Source organism: Macrobrachium rosenbergii, chromosome 55 (assembly GCF_040412425.1).
Source record: "Macrobrachium rosenbergii isolate ZJJX-2024 chromosome 55, ASM4041242v1, whole genome shotgun sequence".
NCBI classification, from domain to species: Eukaryota; Metazoa; Arthropoda; class Malacostraca; order Decapoda; family Palaemonidae; genus Macrobrachium; species Macrobrachium rosenbergii.
In genome coordinates, this window is record NC_089795.1 from 75833282 (window position 1) to 75858139 (window position 24858).

Here is a 24858-nt window from a genome sequence, read left to right on the forward strand (position 1 = left end):
AGATACTTTTCCTATTTTCTCTTTTTCATGACGGAAAAGAAACTAAAGCTGATGCAACAGTACGCTAACATTCACATGCTGATAGGCGTTTTTGAATTCTGAAAATAAAACGTGCATTTTCCTGTTGTCTAAAGGACAGAGAGTTCTGAACGAGTAGTAATCAGATTTCACCACATATCGCTCAGCGAGAGAATCGTCACATTAGGCGAGCGAACCATAGACTGCAGGCAGCAATCGTTAAAATAGCTCTCTCTGAGTTCAGCCCGTCATTCAACCAGTTGTCTGGACCGCCGCCTCTGGCCTTTAGCTTTTCCATTACCGTCATTATATAACGTGTGTCGACAACGAGCTTTGGCTACGGGGGTTTTCAGAAGAACTGGAGGTTCAAATTCCATCAAACTACATTGAAAACCAATAAGAATGACTAAAGTTGCTGGAACATAAAAAGAATAACTGTGCAAACATTTCCATTGCAAGTCTTTATCAGGCTATCAGACCCAGTTTTTCCACATGCGCAATAGCTTGCCAGTCGTCCCTATTCTATATACATAAAGCACAAGGAGAGACGAGCTGGGACCAAACCAGCTGACGCCTAGGATTTGACCGACTTGAAATCACACCATGAAATATATCACTGCGATGCGGAATTTGGGAGTGATTTTACTCCTAGCAACAATTGCAAAGGTAAGGAAAAGTGTCGTGATTCTTAAAGCGTTAGTAAGCGTTGGTAGGGAATATCACGCAAATGGTTGCAAAAGTACATCTTATCGATTCCCATCGAATTCTGTTTTTTTTTCTCAAGTACTACTTAGGCCTACGGTCCAAACTCTGACCTTATGCTGATAAGGATTCCACAATCGGTTAAACGACTGCGATCCAGGGCCATAACTTGCTTTTTGCCAGTTTATATATATATATATATATATATATATATATATATATATATATACACATATATATATATATATTACATGTATTTACACGTTAATGGTTAAGGGTATCAAATGAAGGATATTTCAATAGCCAAGTTCAGCAACTTGGGGTCTGGTCAGTATTTGAATGGCTGACCAGCCTCTGTTAGCACATTTACCCAGTGATCAATCTTGTGGATAGTGGGCGAGCAACTTCATCCTACTATACTTGTTGAGAATTGGAAGAGTAACTCATTTGGCGGCAAAATGGATAGTTAAATTGTGTGATAGGTCTAGGCTGTTTAAAATTCTTGTAACTGATAAAATAACCAAGGGCACAGAGATGAAGATAGTAGTATGTGGAACAAGGAGGGCGGAGTGGCCGAGGTCGTCAGATATATATTGAAGATAGCTGGTCCGTATGGCAGCAAAATGTAAATGAATGACTGGTTTACAAATTTAGGAAAAATCATTCTGGATGCTGCTTGGAAGAGAGGAGGTGAATTACCAGACATATGCTAGAAAGGTAACAGGAGCTCTGTAGTAAAGGATTGGAAGGAAGAAAGTCTAGGTAAAAGGAAACTGGAATCTTTAGAGAGACTCTTAACCTCATTCTTTCATTGAAGTGGAATAAGATTGATAAATGCAACTGAGGACACAAATGTCCAGATGAATACTTTTATGTACTATATATGTGTTAAATTGGTTGAAAGGACAAGAAATGTAGAAATTCTACAGGCGTGAACTCCATTCACTTTTTGGTAGGATTCACCTTTGCGAGACTATTATGGCACCTTAGCAGATCAAGTGGTTATCATCTCGTGTGATATTTAATCCTAAAAGGAACAACACTGGTTCTATGAACTTCAACCTAAATCAACTGCTGGGATATGCGTAATCTGACGTAGTCTCAAGAATGTCATTAAGCTTATCAGTAGCGAAAGAAAGGAATGGCGAGTCACAGCTGACTATGTTTCTTGTGAATTTTAACAATTTCTTTCCAGCAGACAGATTAACACTTTCCAAGCGCTACCGAAACTTTATATAGAGCACTTTTTGTCTCTCTTAACTGCTACCATCCAGTAACCAAATGCTGGCGTCTGGGCGGATTTCTTTGTGCCAGAAATCCGCTAGTGTACCTTGGACCTTGGACCTTGTGAAACTTGGACCTTGAGGAAGGCAGACGAGGAGAGGTTACAAGCTGCAGAAATGTGGTTTTGGAGAAGGATGCTGAAAATATCTTGGACGGAAAGGAAAACTAATGGGGAGGTATTAGAGAGAGTAGGCGTTGAGAGAGAACTGTTGGCTTTAGTGAGAAGTAGACAAATGCGATTTGTGGGTCACATATTGAGAAGACAAGAACTAGAACATCTCTCTCTCACTGATAAAATCAATGGAAGGAGGCCGAGAGGAAGACCTAGACAAAAATATATGGATGGATTGGTGAGAATGACTGGAGGAAGAATGTCTGCAGCTCAGTTGCTGCAGAGAGCCTGAAATGGAGAGGAGTGGCGAGCCATGATTGCCGACGTCCTTGAGGATATGGCACCTGAATGATGATGATGACCAAAGCACAGAATTTATTCACAATCCAGTTTCTGTTAGCTGCCAGGATCGATCAAGTAAAAAATGAGCAAAACCTGTTTTTAGTATCGTGAGGGTTGATGTTTAATATAAACACAGGTATTCTCAATCATAACAGGACATGTTTAAGCAACAGTAATGAATAACCTTCATTTGTGTTGCTGAGGAATTTTCGAGTAACGGTAGGAGACCATAGGCAGGAAGATAATCTCTGAAATCTTGTGTTGAGGGTATTGACTGCTCAAGCTCAATGCAAATTTTAGTTTGTTTTTAATGTCCGTTGTTATGGTTTGTTACATGTGCATAGTTGGTTGTGTTTTCATTCAGTCTGCCTGACCGTCTGTCTACTATCAGACGACTTATGTGAAAAAATGGAGGTTTTTTTTATCTTCTCTTGATTATATTAAGTAAATGCAATGGGGCGACTGAATAGACTGTTATTGACTCTAGCGAATATTTAAAGAAACTTCCAGCTTCATTTTGTTTACAAAAGAAAACTTGAATGACGATTCAAGTAACTATGCTAATCAAGCAGAGTATTTGGACAATTATGCTAATCCCATTGGGAGAGACACCTCAACTCTGATCACTTTTCATATTGGAAGGAAAATGCTCTTGGATGCACCTGCATACTAACTTGTCTCATATTTTGTCAAGCGGATAACATTATCAACCACTATTCATTGTCTATTTAAGTGTTTTACAGACTACCAAAATCGAGAGATGACTAGTCACTATAGCATTTTTACTTCTGTGGTTTGAATAGCCCTAAATGTGAGAAGTTATAATCGTTAAAGCATGTGTCATTTACCAATGGCGACTATCCAATATATATAAACGAAAACACCATAGTTATCGGGTATTCCATTGCCTTTGATTGAGTCTTTTCTACTATTTACTCGAGAGAAATTCTCTATGGGTTGTAGCTAAAAACAGGGAAGGTAATTTCAATATTATTGCTGTAGCCGGATGTGCAACATCGTAATCACGCCATTGTAATGCCACTTTTAGTCATTTGTCTACACCTCCGATCACTTCCATTTCCTGTGAAGTATGTGTCTTGCGTAGACACTCCTGATGCCGTAACACTTTCAACATTCGTTATCAATTCTTCCTGTCAATATACTTTTTTTTATCTTTCTTGCAATGATAATATTGACACCACAATGACTCATCACTAATCATTAAAACACCATGCCGAATTGTTTCAACTTGTCTGTTCAACAAAAAATTGAAAAAAATTTTTTTCTTATAAAAAAAATCAATAGTTTCCTAATACTTCTTGTATCGTGTCGATTATAAAATTCAAAATTCGCCATAATTACAAATTCAAGACTGCTTGTGCAGCCAGTCTACAGGGCAGGATAAATTTCAAGTTGAATTGAACTGAACTGAACTGAATATAGAATTTAGGCCAAAGGCCAAGCACTGGGACCTATGAGGTCATTCAGCGCTGAAACGGAAATTGACAGTAAAAAGGTTTGAAAGGTGTAACAGGAGGAAAACCTCGCAGTTGCATTATGAATCAATTGTTAAGAGAGGGTGGACAGTAAGATGGAAGAAAGAGAAAATGAAAGGAGGTACAGTAAAAGGCACGAAAGAGATTGCAGCTAGGGACCGAAGGCATGCTGCAAAGAACGTTAAGTAATGCCTACATTGCACCGCATGAGGTGCACTGACGGCACTAACCGCCACTACGGAGATAAATTTCAAGTAAAGAAAACAAAGTGACATGTAGCAATCGAATAAAAGACACCATATGCAGTGATAATGAACCTAATTTCAAGGACGCAATACACACTAGAAATCTGTCATCAACAAGGAAGCACGAAGAGACAGACAAATGGTGTTCACTAGTAGATAACGTAAAGGGATATGAATGTAAACGGGATTAGCATAATTGTCCAAGCGCTCTGCATGCTTAGTACAATTATTTACATTTTCATTCACATCTTCTTTCGTAAACAGTTTCTTTAAATACTCGCCATAGTAACAATTATTTCCATCGTCCCACTGAATTTACTGAACACTGTCAAGAGAAAATACAAACATCCATTCTTTGGTTTTCAGATGATTCGTCTAACAAGCGAATAGGCTATTGCCTCAGAAAAAAGATATTATGATAAATTCATCAGGTCTTCTCATTATCACTAAAGAACCGTGGCTATTCTGCGAACCTTTACGCAACAGGGTTCGTTGCCTTAACTCTGCTGATGTTTTTGTGCACTAGATCCGATTTTAAGATACGTATATTCAGTGTCTGGATGTTACTGAGGGATCACGCTGGTCCCCCGCCCCCTTCCCCCCCCCAAAAAAAAACCTTATTTGGCACTGTTGGCCTTGATTTTACTGAAAACGTGTTTACCCCGTAATTTAACTCATATCGATTTTAAATTCCAAGAAATGAACAGCTTCAGCAATATGAAAAGCCGATAAAATAATAGTTCTTAAAAACAGACATGGTTTTAATAGTTACTGGGACAAGGCATTGGAGAAGCTTGCGCACTGAGTAAAAAGATAAATTTCTGAAATAGACGGGAATAATAGAATCAATAACTGAAGTTAGGAATGGGGTTTTATTAGACAGTTCTAACACTGAGAAAATCCAGTGTACGTTGCTATGAGCCATGCGTTACATGGTCATGAAACAATCCTTGGCAGTTGTTTGAAGAAATAGTATACAGTAAATATGGTTGTTTGATTTGACTTCAGTCGAATCTTCCATTCGTGCAGAAAATACTCCTTGTAAACAGTTAAGTGAAACGGTGCAGATTAGGTCACCCATCTCTTTCATTTTCAAGCTTCCTGAAATGGTTGATCTCTCAATGTGTGTGTGTGTGTATCTAGAAATTTCTTGAAGTTGTCTTAATGCCCATTCCATCCATGAGTAAATAACTTGCTTTTCGCAGTGGAAATGAAGTGATATGAAGTATTTTACATTATGTTTAAATGATGACACAGACATTGCCCACTTCTGCTTTCCAAGAAAATGTATGTCCAGCTGACAATTTTCTTTATTTACTGGTCTCGTTGAAACAGCACGATCTTGGAAATAAAAAAAAACTGACACGCTCTTTTTAATGGCATTGTAATTGACCTAACAACACTGAAAGCTACTTCACCTACTAGATCATGTTTTCACCCTGAATAGTGATTCTAGCAATTTTATTCTCATTATGGTAAACAAATGGCAAACGCCCTTAAAGCAAGACGTCCTTAAAATCATGAATTAATGCTGCTAATTACCAAAGGGAAGTCGGAGGCGTAGCGCAGTTGACAATACGTCGTTCTGGATAACAACGCTGATAAGCCAGATAATGATATTATGAATTCTGATGATTGAATAAGGGTCTAACCCTCAATATTAATCTTCTTTATCGAAAAGTGTAGACCATCTTCAAATGTTATGGCATCGATAACTTTAGATATCTGCTGCGAAATGGAATGATACCACAGGGCAGAGTTGGTCAGCAACTCTGTATTTGGATTCCAGATGTTTAATAACGAATCTGATGCCTGATTTGTGTTAAACATCATCTCACATTGTGGCTTTCACTGATGGTAGTAGCTTTTTTCAACCGTTCTGGTGACAGACTTTAAGAAAAGTCATGTTTTTTTTCCAATAGCCATTTATTTAGGGTTAGTATTGAATAATAAAGTTTTTGCAGAATATCGTCTGTCTAGTAGTAATGATTTTTGTGTAGACATTCTTGAAAAGCACCATATGAGTTGGAAAACAGAAGAGGTTTGGTGATTTTGCCTATCAATGGAAAAATCTAGGTTAAGTGACTATTCCTATTACATAAATCACTGTTTTAATACACAACCCTATTATTTGTTAAAAGCCCTACATATCCCGAATCTCACATTAATAAATTTTACTTGACCTAACCACTATTAACAATGTTGGCTACCGGCCTCGTCTACCCTTCCGTGACAAAGGGTCTCAGCCAGGGTTCTCTTGTGTGATCCTATCGTCTCGCAATTCCTACTGATTCCAATAATGCACATTGTGGATAACGTACTTGACTGATGACCAAAATCTCTGCCTGGTGAGTCCAGGTCTCGGCAGAGGCCGGTTCCAGGCAATGGTTATTAACTGTTTGCACTTTTGCTTACTAAAAAACCTTCTACACTAAAAGACTAACCAATGTAAAGAACATTAACTTGATATTAACTCGGTATGTATCCACATTTGTCATAGTCCGGGGTACAGTCATGCTAAGTAAAGTAGACGGCCGCAGGAAGATATCAAATATTTATTAATATAGTTTGTCGACCACACAATATAGAAATGGATGTATATAATACTTTGATCCCCGAGGGGCTAGTACTAAACACGGCGTCCCAAGGACCTACCGCCATGTTTAGTACTGGCACCTCGGAGGTGGGGTGGATACATACCGGGTTAATACCCAGTAACTTTACTAGCAAGAACAATCCAATAACATAAACACTTGCAGCAAAGCATCTAAAGTCAAAATTAAAAAGACTTACTTTATCTACAAAAGTTGAATAACCTTACCATTGTATGAATGAAGAGCGGAAATGAATTAATCCATGGATCTGAAGTCTGGCTATTCCTGCAACTCATGTAGCCTATACGTTGTCTATGGAGTAAGGGTGTAACCTATGGCTTCTCTGTCTCTTCAGTCTCTTGTGTTCACTGGTGAAGACATCTTCTTACGGACATTAGATCTGGGGATTAAACAAAAATGCTTCAGGAATTGTTCTCCCTGAGAAATTATGGTGTCTGGTGGACACATGTGCTTGTCAAAATTTAAAAACAGCAGATACGCAGGTGGAATTGTTCTCCCTGAGAAATTATGGTGTCTGGTGGACACATGTGCATGTCAAAATTTAAAAACAGGCAGATACGCAGGTGGAATTGTTCTCCCTGAAAAATTATGGTGTCTGGTGGACACATGTGCTTGTCAAAATTTAAACAGGCAGATACGCAGGTGTTGCAAAAATTAGATACAAATTGGGAATAAGACTGATATGAATAAAGGAGGAAAAAGGAATATGCAAAATAAGAATGAATTAAAACTGGAACCAGACATGGATGTTTTGTCTCGGTAAAAAAGATGATATGTTCACTTATATCTTTCCTAAAACACATAGACAAAAAAAAAAAAACACAATCAAGTAAACAGATTACAACGCTTTATCTGCTAGGTTACTGTCCTTTTGAGCAGAATTACAGCAACATACGATAAACAAGAGGATAGACGTCGTTTCACAATTGTTAGCCAGGTCATGATAATTTAAGACAGATAAGATAGATAATTTAAGATAGGTAAGGAAGTTTCTTACATATCTAACACATATATATGTATATATATATATATATATATATATATATATATATATATATATATATATATGTATATATATATATATATAATATATATATATATATATATATATATATATATATATATATATATATAGTTTGATTTTAAATCACGAAAAAGGTTAAACGTGATGATTATATGAACAAAGTTACAGATTAATGAAGGAAAATTGAAACAATATAGCTGCTATGACCATGTCTTGTAACAAGACGAAGGTAGCATTACTGTTTCACCTTTCCTCGTGTATTCAACTGCATATATATAATTTTCCTATATGGCTGTAATATACTTTGTTATATATATATATATATATATATATATATATATATATATATATATATATATATATATATATATATATATATATATATATTATATATACATATATATTTATATATATACATATATTTACATATATATATGCCTGTGTATCACATTTTTGACAGGATTGGTATGCTTACAATTATTGCCAGCAGACAGTGATATTGAATTATTCTAGTCACCTTATATTTGCTTACAGTGTCAAAACATTTGCATTTGAATGTTATAACGTGAAATCATGTCATTCCTTTTCTGCGAGTTAATTTACTAGTGGAGTAAGACGCCCACATAACTATTAGTAATGTATGCTAAATTTTTCTTCTCTTGAAGTGTTTTAAAAAAAAACGTAGATAACGATAACGCCAAGAACTGATGTACTACTTTTCAAAGATTTTGGTAAAGAAGCCTTTAGTCTTTTACATAAGAACAAAGCCTATATATAAATTAGTCAGTGTTGCCATACAGAAATAAATTATTTAACTCTACCGCTACGCTGATAGTAATCAACTTATGTTATGCGACCACAGAAAGAGAGAGATAGAGACTATTGCTCTTCAAGTCTCATTTTTGTGAATATTGTCGTTAACATTTTTGTAGGTAAAAGAATTATACTTCGGAATAAGATTTTTTCTTTAACTGACACCTTAATTATAATGCAGCGTCAACACCAGTCTTCCATTTTCCAGTTAAAAATAATCTCCTCTAACGATACTGACGGAGGTTATGTTTTGGGTAAGGAGTTGGTCTGCTTGCTTGCTCGTTTGTTCAACATATTTCCGTTGCCAGCACAATTTTTTGAAGAAAGACTAACACTTCGGTGAGTTTATCTTCATAGTATTTCGGGTCTAACAGTGCACCTAGAGATCAGAGTTCTTGAATAGCGTAGCATTCATGTCCAAAGAAAGGCGGTGTTCTGTTGTTGAGTACCGAATACTTTGGAAATATCAGACTTCAAATCGATTCTATAATAAGTTTCATGACGATAGGTTAGCGTTAAATTCAAGCTTAAAGGTTAATCGACAATGTTAACATGAATTGTCGGAGTTATTGCCTGTCAAGATCGTAAATTCGTAATATGATGTATATGACTCAACTTGACATTATATTGTTTTGGTGGAGAGTTCAATGATTTCATATCCGTGATTAAAGATGACTGATATTAATGACCGCCGATTTCACAGTATTTTGTCGATAGGTCAAAACACCTCTTGAGTATTTAGAGGCGAAAGATAAATAACGTCATTGAATCTTAAGACTGACTGCATCCTCAGGCTCTGTCAGTCAAATCTGGCTCAGTCGAAATGTTTATGTCCAAGGACCGACGATGTTGCGTATTTTTTCCTGTAAATTCATGAAAATGGAGGACTGTCAGCCGATAAAAATTCACTTTCCCATGAGCTGCATTCTTCGGTTAACATTCCAGCGTCACCTGAGGAAAGTATATATCTTATTTATTTATATTTCTTTTATTATGGAAGCTCCCATTTTAGACGTAACCACGACTAGTTAAAGTATGTCAAAGTACGGCCTATAGTGGCCATGAAAAGTGAGTGACTGATACTATGCATAGTTTTCTCTGTTGCCTTGACATACATAATACACACACACACACACACACACACACACACACACACACACATATATATATATATATATATATATATATATATATATATAATATTAACCACAATGCTCTTTTAACCTCTCGATTTTGGAAAAGCTTGTCATTACTAAGCCTGGCTCCAAATCTTGATTTGATCCAGGTTTAGGCTAGTGGTAGTAAGCGTTTCCGAAAACGTGAAGAAGTCTACAAGGTCAGAGAGCATTGTGGTTGATAAAAATTACACGCGTGTCTGGTAAGAAGTGACAAGTAGATTCTAATTATATATATATATATATATATATATATATATATATATATATATATATATATATATTATATATATATATATATATATATATATATATAATTGTGTATGCCTGTGCAATCTGTTATTGTTCTCTATCCCCGCTTTAGGTTTACGACGTGAAAGATCCAATTCCTAAAAATGGGCAATGCATCTGGTATGGCATGTGCGAGACGAACCCCAGCAAGCCAGATAAAATGCTGAACTGCGCCTACGACGGAAAAGCCAAGAGCCTCACGGACTCGGACAGCATCCGTCTGCTTGAAGAACACTGTCCCAGCCTCATGGACGAAATAAGTGAGTTTGCTTTTTAAATTTCCTTCACTCACAGAGAGAGAGAGAGAGAGAGAGAGGTGGAGGCGGGCAAGTACTTCAGTATATGTTTGTACGTTTGTCAACAATTAGGTTTTGACACTTACGAAGTGTTAAATGTACTAGTACTATACTACTATAGTACTGCCGCTGCGCCTATGGTTCTATCGAGCTTAACTATTCATGGTGTGTGTGTGTGTGTGTGTGTGTGTGTATACTACCTAAAACGCATCTCCTCATCACATCTCTCCCACTTGAAGAGAGGTGGAGGAAGAATGAGGTGGGTAGGCGTGTTAGACAGCATAACATTAGCAGTAATGCTAGACAGAGCCCTAGTAGTCTATAGTTGAAAATCGTGATATTTCCGCACTGATCTATGGTCTTGAGGCTTTACATGATTGCCTATTAATACCCCACCCATTTGCTTTTGCTTCAGGAAAAAAAGACGGGAGCTACAACACCTGTTGCGACAAAGACAACATAGCAGACATGACAACCGAGTTCTCCAAACTAGAGGGCGTCTTCAAGCCATGCCCCGCCTGCCTCGATAACCTCAAGAAGAACTTCTGTTACTTTACGTGTCACCCTCACCATTCGACCTTCCTTGTCCCAACCAAACTATATACTGGTAAGGCAAAATATTATATTTATAGTTTTGTCACTAACTTACACGTGGCCCATGAAACTCAAAATATTCACCCCCAGATAATCCTTCAATAGCAGATTCCCTTTAACTTGGCTTGAGTTTGCTCCGACAGGGTATATACGCCTACACTGATCAGGATTCGATTCTGTGCCTTTTAAGGTCAAGGAATTGGGTGAATGTGACATTATTCACCCTGCTACTTAGAGAGAGATAAGTTGATATCGACTCCACTCTGCATATGCCTGCCGAATAGATGTTCTGTACTGACAGCTGAGTGCTAAGTATGCAACACATGGCTATTTCATGAGTTACATACATATTTCATATGTTAGTTACATATTTCATGTGCTAGTTACCTCCCGTTTGAAGAGCAAAAAGAGAATATCTTTGGTTCTTACGTTGAAGAAAAATTGCAAAGCCATGATAATGAAGTTATAGATAAAGAAAAAATTAACTATAGACTCCCGCCGGAATGATGCGTTAAGTGATGACCAACTTGAAAACGGCAGTAGAGTAAAAGAGTACAAAATATGAAGAGGAGGGTGGAAATGCTACGTTTAGATAGTAAAGTGCATGAAGGACTGATCCAACTGTCTGATTCTCAAGTTTGTAACTTACGCAGCATCCGCGAGAATGCAAATACAGACTTGTGCAATTCGCATAAGGAAGTAATGGTAACTATTGTGGAACTCTTGGAATCAAAGTCCGGGTAATATCTATAGACTGAATATGCGGAGGTGTCTTTAAGATAAAGATAAAGCTCTCATATATGAGAAGGTATACATTTAACATGCTTGAGAAAGACCTGCTGACGGGGATGTATATAAAAAGAAAAACTTGAGAGCACAACCAGTTTCCTAGAGGCAGAAAGAGTAAGGGCCACTATACAATCCACCTGACCAACTATTTCTCAGGCGTCACAGACCAATATAAAGGAAGTTGAGGGGCATTTGTTACATAAATATGACGTACATATTATATCTTAGAAATAATAGAGCGAACCAAGCCTCATCTACTCATTCGGAGATTGGGACCAAGCTTCATAATAGGGTATAGAGGGAGGGGAAGATGGTTTGTGAAGTGCAGAATCATCTGCACGGGTGGGTCAAGATGACATTTGAACGAAGTCATTGATAATGTAGTAGAAAAGGATCAATATTTTTGTTTAGAGATTGTGCGCTTTACTTTCACTCTAACTACTGTTTGATATTATTTGATGCACCTATATATATATATATATATATATATATATATATATATATATATATATATATATATATATTATATATATATATATATATATATATATATATATATATATATATATATATATATATATATATATATATATATATATATATATATATATTTGGCATATCTCGGTCATCATTCTCTCATGTGTTCTTATAGTTTAGCAGTTAGTTATCGAATATGATTAAGCAGATAATTTTGCATATATTAAAGAATTAAAATTTTTCTTTAGTCTTGCATTGTTTTGCTCTTGCTGTGACAGAAATAACATTAAAGTGAACGCTAGTTATACTTTTCACATTTACCGATTATCTGCCATGTTTTATGGTGACCATTGTCTCTGTTTTGAACAGGGAATGATTCTTCTAAAACGTCTGTGTGGACTACGGACTATTACATAGCGGACGAGTACTCCAGTTCCACCTACAGCTCCTGTGACCACGTGTACTACGCAGCCATCGACTCTCTGGCAATTAACTTCGTGTGCGGAGGCTATGGAGACGACTGCGACGACCACAAGTAATTACGTCCATTATTTAAATTTTTTTGTGCTGAGAACAAATGTCCTTTTCGAAGCCGAGCCGGAGACAAGGAGGAAAGGAAGAAAGTAGAATGAAGGGGTTGATTCACGAAGGGAGCGATAAACCTTCCTCTCAAGGGCAGTGGCGTAGCTGGCATTCCATCAGTGGGGGAGCCATAGGTGGGGCCAAGATATTTTTGGGGGCCAAAGAAAATTACACGAAACTACTGTGCCAATTCTGCATTAGTAAAATATATAATATTCTCGAAGGTACATCTCCATGTGAATGAAGGAAAATAATAGTATTAGTAAGTATTAAACCTGTATTTGAAATTATAGAGCCCAATTTTCAATTAATTTTCAACTCTTACTATATGCAAATGTATCAAATACAAGGGTTGAAGTTCAGCTACAAGGGATTTCAACTGGGTGGGTCAGTGGGGGCCAAGCATTTGATTAGGGGGGGCCTCGGCACAACTGGTCCCCCCATAGCTACGCCACTGCTCAAGGGAAGGAATATTAATTTGGTTTTCATTTTATTTAGCAAAACAAGAGTTTCCCCTGCCAGATGGCGAGTGTAGGAAAGGATTGCGGCCAGCAGTTACAACCACATCGGTCAACTACCCAACTCTAAAAGGCTCACATCCATTTCGAACACCTGCATTGACCTCCCATTGGCATCACGACGAGTTCCTGGTCAACCTCCACACCCATATTACACAATTCATCTATATTTTTTTCAGAGAGAAGATAGCGCGTCAAAAACAAATGCATGTAGTCACCACACCTTTCGCAGTAACTTCTGAGCCAAGACTGAACTCAGTGTACGAGAGCATCCCCTTACGAATGGTGGCATCATTTTCTATTTTTCAATTATTATTGGCGAATTTGGATTAAACTCCAATTTTCTATAAATGATGACGGTTACTAAGTTGCCCAAGTAGCATGAATATCGGAAGCGTTTTTCTTTCCGCCTCTTATATAGCAATTGCACAAGGAAAGGCTGTGAACACTACTACTACTAAAAAAAAAAAACACGGTATTATATGATGCAAAAAATAGTAAAAAAAAAATAAGTTTCAAAGCAGAAGTTGGGAAAACATTCACAGATGGAAAAATTTAGCCTCTAATTAAAACTGATAAGACAGCGAAACAGATATTAACGTCATTTATAGCTTAATGTTCGTGAACATAAAATATGTCACGGTGATGTGATAAAAGTGTATATATATATATATATATATATATATATATATATATATATATATATATATATATATATATATATAGTATATATATATATAATATATATATATATATATATATATTTATACATATAGATCAAATATTTGCTGCTATAACAGATTCCATCTAATAAAGTTCCCTATATAGCGAAACACAACGGTAGAAAACCTCCTTCCGTGTTTTATGGGGGAGCCCCGGTTCGCAATATTACAAACTACACACTATATATATATATATATATATATATATATATATATATATATATATATATATATATATATATATATATATATATATATATATATATATATATTATATATATATAACCTGAATGAACACTGGTAAATGGATGAGGAAGAGGACGTGTCTGGCAAACTGGTTTCACGTAACTTGAATCTCTTTATTACAGACTTTTCTCGTTCTTTGAAACAACTCCTTCGCTCCATTCGACATCGTCTACAAATGGATCGACAGCCCCCAGGAGGTAGACACAATATACGGCCGCAAGATAACCGTCGCTCCTTTCAATGTCAGCACAACGCCGTGTGGTACCGAGGTAAGCGGTTATTCTCTGGTGGGAGTGGGATCCTCGTCTAATCTGTGGGCGTGGGAATGTTTTTTTAGATGCAGAGGTCTGGATGCAGTAGCTCATTGTCTTTGAGATATCATGGACTTTTTTTTTTCTGGCAAGTGGAATAGCTGGTTCCCCGTTCTCCATCACATTCAATAAGTACGTCTTTATTCATCATACCATTTGAGTTTAGTGAATCAAGTCCATCGGTGGGCACAAAAACAGCAAGTAGGAGTGCCCAACTCATTTCTGCTCTTTAGTTTATTTTTCTCGCTCTTGATTTGAGTTCTATTTTCACTCGGGGGATAACTCAACCTAAGCTTCTGAAAATGAATATGATACCGTACTTTCCTTGTTAGTCTTTCTTCTGAAAGTAAATACTGCGACAATAAGTCTTATGTTATTTATTAGCCAGTGAAAATGAGGTTGTTGGAAGACTTATTACGCTGCTTAGTACCTGATGAAAAGGAATCAGAATTCCGACCGGTAAAAATGTTTGTTACGTTGCTGACACTTTGGGAATGATTTTCTTTATTGAATGCCTGATATGGAGTACCTGTTTTTACTGGCTTAACTGAAGAACGGTAATGGTTAAAAAAGAAAAAAACACCTGGAATTTTCTCCGAAAGAAAAAATAAGAGGAACTCATCGTTCCAGTGTGTAACAGTTTCAGCGTTTTCTTATCTAGTCAGATTTTTTTTTGTAATGAAGAAGCAAATTCATCTTCCGTATTTCCTTCATTAGTGATTCATGTAACTGCTTCCAGTGTATCGGGTTTTATTGTTTTGCATTTTGCAGGACGAAAATTTGAAATGCCAGTGTTCAGACTGTAGAGAGTCGTGCCCCGTTTTCCCAGATCCAGAGCCAGGTTACCACATACCCATGATTGGAGAACTAGATGCCCTAACTTTCTCCCTAATCATCATTTATGGCATCATGGTCATCGCTATTCTAACGTTTGCTTTCTGCTGGCGACATCTGGAGAGCCCCAGGGAAGAAGGTGAGTGTCCTGGTCAGTTTTGGCCAAAATTGGAAGCTCGTAAGACCTCATGCACAAGACGTTTTAGACCTAGGGCGCACATCAGAGCACTGAGGTTAAACTTTTACTATAGGCCTACTGAGTCACAGTTTCGAGAAAGTTCTTTCGTTCTATTACAAAATTATTTAAACGTGCAAATACGCAGACGCGGTTACTCATTTCCAGGTGGGTGTCATAGTAGAAGGTAGGCCAGGAACGATCCACGGATTTAGGAAACACGAGCCAATGCTGCACCGTCTCCCTAAGCCATATACATACAGTATATTTTATATATATATATATATATATATATATATATATGTATATATATATATGTATATATGTATATAGTATATATATATATATATATATATATATATATATATATATATTTATATAGATATATATATACATATATGTATAGTATACATTATAGCTCGCGTTCTTAACGTATGTGTACAATCCTGGCTGTATCCTTAATGTGCCACTACCTCAAAAACGAGAGAGAGAGAGAGAGAGAGAGAGAGAGAGAGAGAGAGAGAGAGAGAGAGAGAGTTATTAAAGGACAATGAAATAAAAACTGACGAAATTCACGATTATTCCGAACGGAATGTTAAAATATTTTTGCGTTAGACATCTCTAATTAATCGCTTACAGTTCTGTCTCTAAGCAGCCCTGACGCTTCCTTTTGCTTCCTTGCAGCCGCGCTTCAGCAACTCCTGCTCAATGCAAAACCATCTGTTATCGAAAAACTGACTGCATTTAATGAGCAAATGATTGCTCAGGCTTTCACCCGATTCGCCACACGTAAGTTGAGGATAACGTTTGATAAGTTTTCGTAAATCTGATTAGCAATGTTAACTTTTCGACATGGTTTTGTGAGATTTCACTTTAGCGAAAGTAATTTTTTCTGATTCTTCTTGGGCACTTGTTTGCATGATCTATCATTTTACTGAATATATTCTCTTTTTATAAAACCTTTCAGAAAATTCATTTACATGGCCTGAATTTCATTTGAAAGGGAGATTTGAGATTCTCTTTGAATACCCATTTTTAATGATATAGTATACCATAAAAACTGACTTCTTTAATCTACGAAAACCCAGTTAGTATAATAATCATTTTTTTCTGTTATTTTTGATGTGTTTAGTGTAGTTTCTCGCTTCGCCATTTAACACGGTGATAGGTAGTGGTGTGAGAGATACCAAGGATATAAAACTTAAATTTTGTCGGTGCATATAATAACTCGGAGGTGATGAGATAAATAACTGAAAGAAAGAGTTGGGGGGTGGGTAATGTGCAAAAGAGTTGCGTATGTTAGACCTTTTTCCACGGGTTGCTTATGAGAAAATCAGAGACAAATTTCAAAAGCAATTCATCATAACATAACCTTCCCTTAACCTAACCTATCTTAGGGCACTATGTTCTGAACTTGCCAGGGAGGCGGGGTGGGGAGGGGAAGTGAAATGCCTATCCTGAACGACATGTGCGCAACTATTCTGCAGACTGCAGTATTACCGTTGGGGCTGGGCTCTGACAGGTTCTCGATGTCGAAGGCTGCCATAGCAAGAGTTTGGATGGCTCAGCCTGATATAGTATTCCTGATCTGCATATTTATATTCGAAGATGTGGAAGGAACTGGCAGCTGGAGAAGGGGCAACAGCATATTTGCTGACAACAAATAAGTTCCGTGGTGTTTAGATGGCTCTTTCCGTAAGAGTGTGACTAAGTAAGATCAAAAGACTCTCCCGGTAAGCCGTAAGGTTTACTAGCACCGTCTAGGGGGGGTCTATGCCAAAGAGCCTCCCATGAATCGGGTATAATAATGACCAACTTCACTCACTAGGAGGTTCAATACAACTAGCTACAAAATACTTCACAAGCTGTCGGAAACTTTTAGTAGGCCTGGAATGGAATATGAAATTTAGGACTAAGGTCAAGCGCTGGAACCTATGAGGTCATGCAGTGCTGAAAGGGAAGTTGAGAGTAAAAGGGATTTAAGGATCTAACAGGAGTAAACCTCGCAGTTGCTCTGAGACAACGGTCAGGGGAGGGTGGAAAGTTAGATGGAAGAAAGAGAATATGAACGGAAGTACAGTAAAAGGAACGAAAGGGGTTGCAGCTAGGGGACGAAAGGAAGCTTCAAAGAACCTTAAGTAGTGCCTACAGTGCACTACGTGAGGTACACTGACGGCACTACGTCCCTACGGTGGAAAACAGAAAACTTGTAGTAGGATACCCAGTTTACAGTAAATGTTCCCGTCAAATGGTAATATCCAATTCATTTATTGTCTGTGTGTTTGTTTCAGTTGTGGCCAAGTACCCCGTTACTTTTATGCTGCTCTCAGTGGTACCGATAGTTGCCCTTTCTGTGGGAATTATGAATCTTGAGGTAAGGAGGCTGTATTATTATGTAGTTATTATCCTCTTTCAGAATAACGTTTCAAATCGTTGCATTTACAAGTTTGGAAGTAAAAGAAAAACTATTTAGACGCATTGAATGAATCCAAGTTTCAAATTTGGTTGAACGCACAACCACAATACAAACACAACACACTCGCGCGCGCACATGTATATCTATAAATGCAAATATATATATATATATATAATATATATATATATATATATATATATAAACATATACTGTATATTTATAAACATATACTTATATTTATTATGCAAATTATATATATTATATATATATATATAGTCTGTCAAAACATATTTGCAGAAAATATATACAAGATTGAAAATGTACGGCGTACAACCTAACTAAATACGATATTTGTGTAACGAGCGTGTTTGCCCAAAACACATGAAAGAATTTTTATCTTTTCAAGAACGTAGATGTATGAAACTCCAGGCCAACGAGCGCATTTCTTCTTCATATTCCGAAGTTCCAAAACTAAAACCATTGCAAGTTCAGCGCATATGTTTCGGCCACAGAGTTATAGTTCATAACTCTGTTCAAATATGATTTCAAGTAGCTGTAAAGAATTCTTGATTTATATTCGTGAGCAATATGACGATCAAGATGACAAATTAGCCAAGAGGTCTTCATTGTCAGTTTTTTCATCCTGCGTCGTTCTCATGCTTTTGACTGCCAATATATTCTTTCCGTACGGGACAGTAATTCTTCTCGTTTTCCTGTTTCCTCGTATGCATATCAATCTGTCATAAATGCATTCTTCGTTTAATTACCCTTTGTGTGATATGACGGAATCGTTTTGTTCTCAGATATATTAGATAATAACGTTGTTATGGATGAGGTCCTTTATTCCTCACACAGTTGGACTGTGGAAATCTCCCCGAGGATGTCGTGCAATTGGAACTTCAAAAGTTCAAGCAAAGATGCAATGTATTACTACCCTATTGCTATATTCTCCTTGCAGTGTAATACATTTTTAACTCTTTGTTAATTTACTTTTTCTTCTTAATAAGTGAGATCTCTTCTTCTGTATTTCCCTTTGGAAGCTTGAATGTCTAGTGGTTCTAGTCAGTGGCCCCTGTGCGATTGATCCATTTGAATAGGGTTCTTCTTCTGAAAATTATTAATAATAAAAATCATATTCCAGGTTACTACGGACCCTGTAGATTTGTGGGCGTCACCAACTTCGAGATCAAGGTTGGAGAAAGATTACTTTGATTCTCATTTTTCACCGTTTTTCCGGACGACTCAGCTAATCATCGTTCCAAAAGGATAGATGGGATAGTAGAAAGAGAGAGAGAGAGAGAGAGTAGAGAGGAGAGAGAGTTAACTGCTGGCTGCATGAAAACGACTATCTTGATAAGGTAGAAAAAAAAGTAATTCACGGAAAAAATATTGCACAAGTAGTCTCAATTCAAACAAATGTTTTTCCTAGGAGATTTAACCGATAGTATGGCACTTTTCTTCTATGGGTACCTTAGTTACGATCACGATTAGGCAATATTAAAAATTGCAGGTGAACCTCGATCTACAAGGCCCAAAACCTGAAAAACTGATGGCGATCCTGCAATTACGAGACTGTATAGATCCAAGGCCCTGTTTATCTTTAAAGTTTACATCATCTTCCCTTCGTGTTTGTATCTGCTAGTCGAGTCTTACTTTCACTTGACTAGTGTTTCATTCTCTGTCTTCAGTTTACCGTCGTTATCGAGGACGAACTGACGAAACTCGAGAAGAATTATACCTTTGGTGCTCCGCTCAACGAAACCTTCTTGCAAGACGTCATGAATCTTCAGAACCAAATACTTGAGGTGAGTCCAGATGTATTGTAACTTGTCATATCTCTCTCTGAAACGACAGTTCCTTGGAAACGCTGGTCGTTAGTAACTTTTCTTTTTTATTTAATGAAAGGGACGATTGAATATGGAATGGAATGGAATATAAAATTTAGGCCAAAGGCCAAGCGCTAGGACCTATGAGGTCATTCAGCGCCGAAAAGGAAATTGAGAGTAAAATAGTTTCAGAGTTGTAACAGGAGGAAAACCCCACTGTTTCACTATGAAACAATTGTTTGGAGAGGGTGAAAAGTACGAAGAAAGAAAGAAAATATGAATGGAGGTACAGTAAATGGAATGGAAGGGGTCGCAGCTAGAGGCCGACGGGACGCTTCAAAGAACCCTTAGTAATGCCTACAATGCACCATGTAAGGTGCACTGACGGCATTACCCTCGTACGGAAACCATGTAAATTTAAGGAAAAGAGATGGTTTTGCCATTGTTTCTTAAATCCGCATCTCCTAGCAGACAAATCCATTTATTTCAGCATCTACTTGCAGTGATACTATAAAATCATGATATATTCTACGCCACTAAAATTCGAAGGCTAGGAAACGTTAAGGGTGCCAGGGACTGCCGAAAAGTGGTTCCTATGAAAATCAGAACTGCTAAATAGTTGCCAGAGCCCAACACTTTTTCTAACACTATACTTCTATTATGAGAAAGGTCCATTTTACAAGCGACATCTAATTAATGTAGACCGTTGCGTACCGTAACACTTGCCGCATTTTGGGATCACTGTGACAAATATTCAGCCATTGCCAGTAGTTTATTAACAATATCTCTATTCCTTGCATCGAAGTTAATTTGGGCAGGTATTCCTGTCTCCGCTCTCCACCAGTTAGTTACTAATACAACCAGCTATACGAGCACTACCATCTACGTGCAGATTAAATTTACCGATACTCCCTTTTCTTGTAAAAAGTCACTGATACTGTCAATTCCAGCTAAACTGTGGTCGCATTATAATACTCTCATCTCCTGTTAAATTAAAGTTACTAATACTCTCATTTCCAGTGAGACTAAGTCTATAATGCTCTTATTTCCTTTTAGAATAAAATTATTTAAACTCTTTTCTAGTGATTTATAGGCTCCAGTGCTCTCATTTCCATTTAGATAATGTTATTGGCACTCCAAAGAGGTTGAAGTCACTAATACTCTCATTTACGGTTACAGTTACCAATGATCTCCTTTCCAGTGAGATTAAGTCACTATTGCTCTCACTTACAGTTAGCTTAAAGTCACTAATGATCTCACTTACAGTTAGCTTGAAGTCACTAATGGTCTCTTTTCTACTGAGATTGAAGTCACTAACGATCACTCTTACAGTTAGATTAAAGATACTAATGATCTCTTCTAGTGAGATTAAAGTCACTAATGATCTCACTTACAGTTAGCTTGAAGTTACTAATGGTCTCTTTTCCAGTGAGATTAAAGTCACTGATGATCTCACATACAGTTAGCTTAGAGTCACTAATGATCTCTTCTAGTGAGATTAAAGTCACTAATGATCCCACTTAGTTAGATTACAGACACTAATGATCTCTTCTAGTGAGATTAGAGTCACTAATGATCTCACTTACAGTTAGCTTGAAGTTACTAATGGTCTCTTTTCCAGTGAGATTAAAGTCACTAATGATCTCACATACAGTTAGCTTAGTCATTAATGATCTCTTCTAGTGAGATTAAAGTCACTAATGATCCCACTTACAGTTAGATTAAAGACACGAATGATCTCTTCTAGTGAGATTAAAGTCACTAATGATCTCACAGTTAGCTTAAAGTCACCAATGGTCTCTTTTCCAGTGAGATTAAAGTCACCAGTACTCTCATTTCCCACTAGAGTAAAGTCACTAATACTCTCATTTCCAGTTAGATTAAATCGCTAATAATCTCATTTCCAGTTAGACTGAAGTCATTAATACTCTCATTTCCAGTTAGATTGAAGTCATTAACACTCTCATTTCCAGTTAGATTAGAATCGCTAATACTCTCATTTCCAGTTAGATTAAAGTCATTAATATTCTCATTTCCAGTTAGATTGAAGTCATTAATACTCTCATTTCCAGTTAGATTGAAGTCATTAATACTCTCATTTCCAGTTAGATTAAAATCGCTAATGCTCTCATTTCCAGTTAGACTGAAGTCATTAATACTCTCATTTCCAGCTGGTGGCCGAATTTGATGGGGAGAACGTCACGATGAGTGACGTGTGTGTGAAACCTCTGTATCCACAAAATGACGTCTGTTTAGTCCAGAGTGTACTGAATTTCTGGCAAAATGACCCAGAAGTGTTGGAAGAGAGTATCGACACCGGGAAATACGCAAAGCACCTTCTTGACTGCTTCAGGTTAGTAGATGTAAAATATGATCACTCGTACGGGTTGTTAGGATCTGCTCTGTTTTATGCCGGAATTCAAGGAATCGTTTTGATGAATCTTGCTCCAAAACTTAGCGACAGAGCAACTAAATTATTTACTACGTTAATAATCACGATTAAGACTATCACTTTTTCCACAGCAACAACGAAATTAATAACAACGATATTAAATTTAATGAGATCAGCAAGAAGAGACATACAAAACTTCAAGAGAAAATGCATCCGCCATTCTTGATTCTTCTCTGCGTCTCTTCTTATTTCATTCCTGATGTGGATATTGAATAGTCTCAGGTCCCATTATTCCTGTTCTAAACTTCCCCTGATCCCACTGTTTTGCCTACTCTCAGTAGCTTCATCAGTAGGTTTGCATGAATAAATGAACCGATTAATTATTAAGAACTGAATGAATTGTTAACAGAAGAAAACAGAGCGATGGGAGGCAACATATTCTTTGCTTTCTGTCGAGTTGAAAGTTGATACATCTCCCCGATTACTATGCTACGACATTGAATCTTCACATTATTTACCTCAAAGATACATGGCTATGGGACTCTGGCATCTCGTTCTTTCATGTAAATATTACTATTTAGCATTTATATATTTTTTTTCTCTCTAGGAATCCTACAAACAACGACCCATTTAATAATTGTATGGGAAGTTATGGCGGGCCTGTTCTTCCTTACACGGCCGTCGGAGGATTTTTGGATGACAACGATACTATCTCGCAGAACCCCCGTTACTGGGAAGCCAGGGCTTTAGTGATCACTATGCCCCTGACGAATTACCTCAAGGTCAAGGGAGGAGACAATTTCGAACTGGAGCGTGTGAAAGCTTGGGAGAAAGTGTGAGTATATGGTTTGGTGAGTTGGTTAAGGCTAAGCTGACATTGTGCCAACATGACTTTGCCTTGGGGCGTCCCGCAAGTGTGGTGGCGTGCTGCAGGTTATAAATGGGCCTACGGAATCAGTACAACCAACTGAGACGGTGGGACAATTTATACTACCACTAACAGTAGCAGCACAATGCAGTGTTCTGTATGGTCTCAAATCGTTAATCCCTAACATATCGTACTCTGAAAAATATTACGCTTTCCAGAATTACAAGTCTGTTAGTGATCTTGAAAAGTCACAATGCTATTACTATAGTCAACCGCAGCTTCATGAGGGCGACTCTACAAACTGCACACAAGCATTCCGACCTAGAAGCTTGTGATTGGTTTGCTCTCGAAAAAGGAAGGGCATCAAAGTATTTTATGAATAGGCCAATGTTTATTCAATAAGTTTCGGCTATTACCAGAATTTTTATTACTAAGGCACAAAAAACAAGCATGACAACTATAATGCGAGCAAAGACCACCTTCACCACAAAAACAGCAACCATAAACAAGAACATTAACAACAAAAACTGCAACAGAACACGGCCAAGAACCATAACAAGAGACGAGCAACCACAATAGTTATAACAGCAAAATCAATAAGAATAACTACAACAATAACGAGAATAACCATAATAACAACGGTACACAATAACGCAGGCCTATGCCTATAATCCAGATTTTGTGGAATCCGGAAAAATATTGAACTAGTAAGCTTAAGTCCCTTTTTATAATTCTGTTATTTTGAGGGGAAATCATTTCTTCAAGGAAATTCGTTTTAGGTTAAGCCAGCCTTGTGCTGGCACGGGTTCTTGCTACGTACATTGCAGCCAAGTGTGTTGGTATATGAAAAATTAGGATACCAGCTTAATATATATATCTGCAGATATTCGCTGTATGAAAACCTTTCAGGATCGTATATAATATAGTGTATAATAATGTAAATCGGTCTTCTCCCTAAGGCCGGGTATATTAGGTTTACCTGTCAGTTCACCCACGACTGTTCGACGGTGAGCGTCCACGCTAAAAGAGTAGAACTGTCAGTCGCCCTCAGTAGTCAGTTCTCGCCTAACCTTCGGATTGGCGACACTTACGTCAGCGATGGAAACTCCATTGACTGATGAGGAGGTGGAGCTACATAGGCTAGGTGCTGCGGCAATTCATTTAAAAATAAGAAAAAAGCAAGAAGACGTAACGGAGTATGGTCTAAATATTGCCTATTAAAGAGAGATGTCTGTCTATATTCTCATACAATATTAATGAATAAGGTTAAATTAGAACGGGGGGTTGGTTCATAAAAAGGCTGGGCACTGGCCTAGGCCTATACCAAATTGTCTGTATCATATGGAAATATTTTAAAAATTTTTATCATGATTTGGACTTACAACGGTCTACAAATAGCGCCGCAGTGTCTAACAATGAAATGAATTAGGCTTATACATACTATATTACATAGTTTGTTCAGATTCTGGTCCGAACGGCTGAGATCCTTCCCTGGCGAAATCCAGCGACGGATTGTCATAAAATCGTTGCTTACCCTTGAGTCCACGCATGTAATCGCCTGTCAAGTCGGTCGGAAGAACTTTAGGAAATGCTCTCAGGCCATCAGTTCTGATTAGCGGACTGACTCCGCCCACAAATTGTCGTCTACACGTAAGTTTTAACGCCAGAGTCGATGTCAGTGGATTGACACCGAAA

At 37.4% G+C, this 24858-nt stretch overlaps 1 protein-coding gene and 1 long non-coding RNA gene across 3 annotated transcripts in view; one reads left to right on the forward strand and one right to left on the reverse strand.

The window, feature by feature from the left end:
* The window catches only part of LOC136835441 (uncharacterized), a 65796-nt gene that overhangs the window by 40546 nt on the left and 392 nt on the right, over positions 1 to 24858 (reverse strand). For both annotated transcript variants that reach the window (XR_010852154.1, XR_010852155.1), the window contains exon 2: positions 7021 to 7193. This is a non-coding gene — a long non-coding RNA (uncharacterized lncRNA). The remainder of the gene's footprint in view (positions 1 to 7020; positions 7194 to 24858) is intronic.
* Positions 221 to 24858, forward strand: part of LOC136835439 (NPC intracellular cholesterol transporter 1-like) — a 42384-nt gene continuing 17746 nt past the window's right edge. The window contains 13 exon segments of the mRNA XM_067098984.1: positions 221 to 684; positions 10191 to 10377; positions 10829 to 11020; positions 12643 to 12808; positions 14464 to 14477; positions 14480 to 14610; positions 15424 to 15625; positions 16346 to 16450; positions 17953 to 18035; positions 19219 to 19346; positions 19762 to 19882; positions 22075 to 22256; positions 22903 to 23130. Coding sequence (XP_066955085.1) covers positions 622 to 684; positions 10191 to 10377; positions 10829 to 11020; positions 12643 to 12808; positions 14464 to 14477; positions 14480 to 14610; positions 15424 to 15625; positions 16346 to 16450; positions 17953 to 18035; positions 19219 to 19346; positions 19762 to 19882; positions 22075 to 22256; positions 22903 to 23130 — 1802 coding nt within the window. The 5' untranslated portion in view covers positions 221 to 621.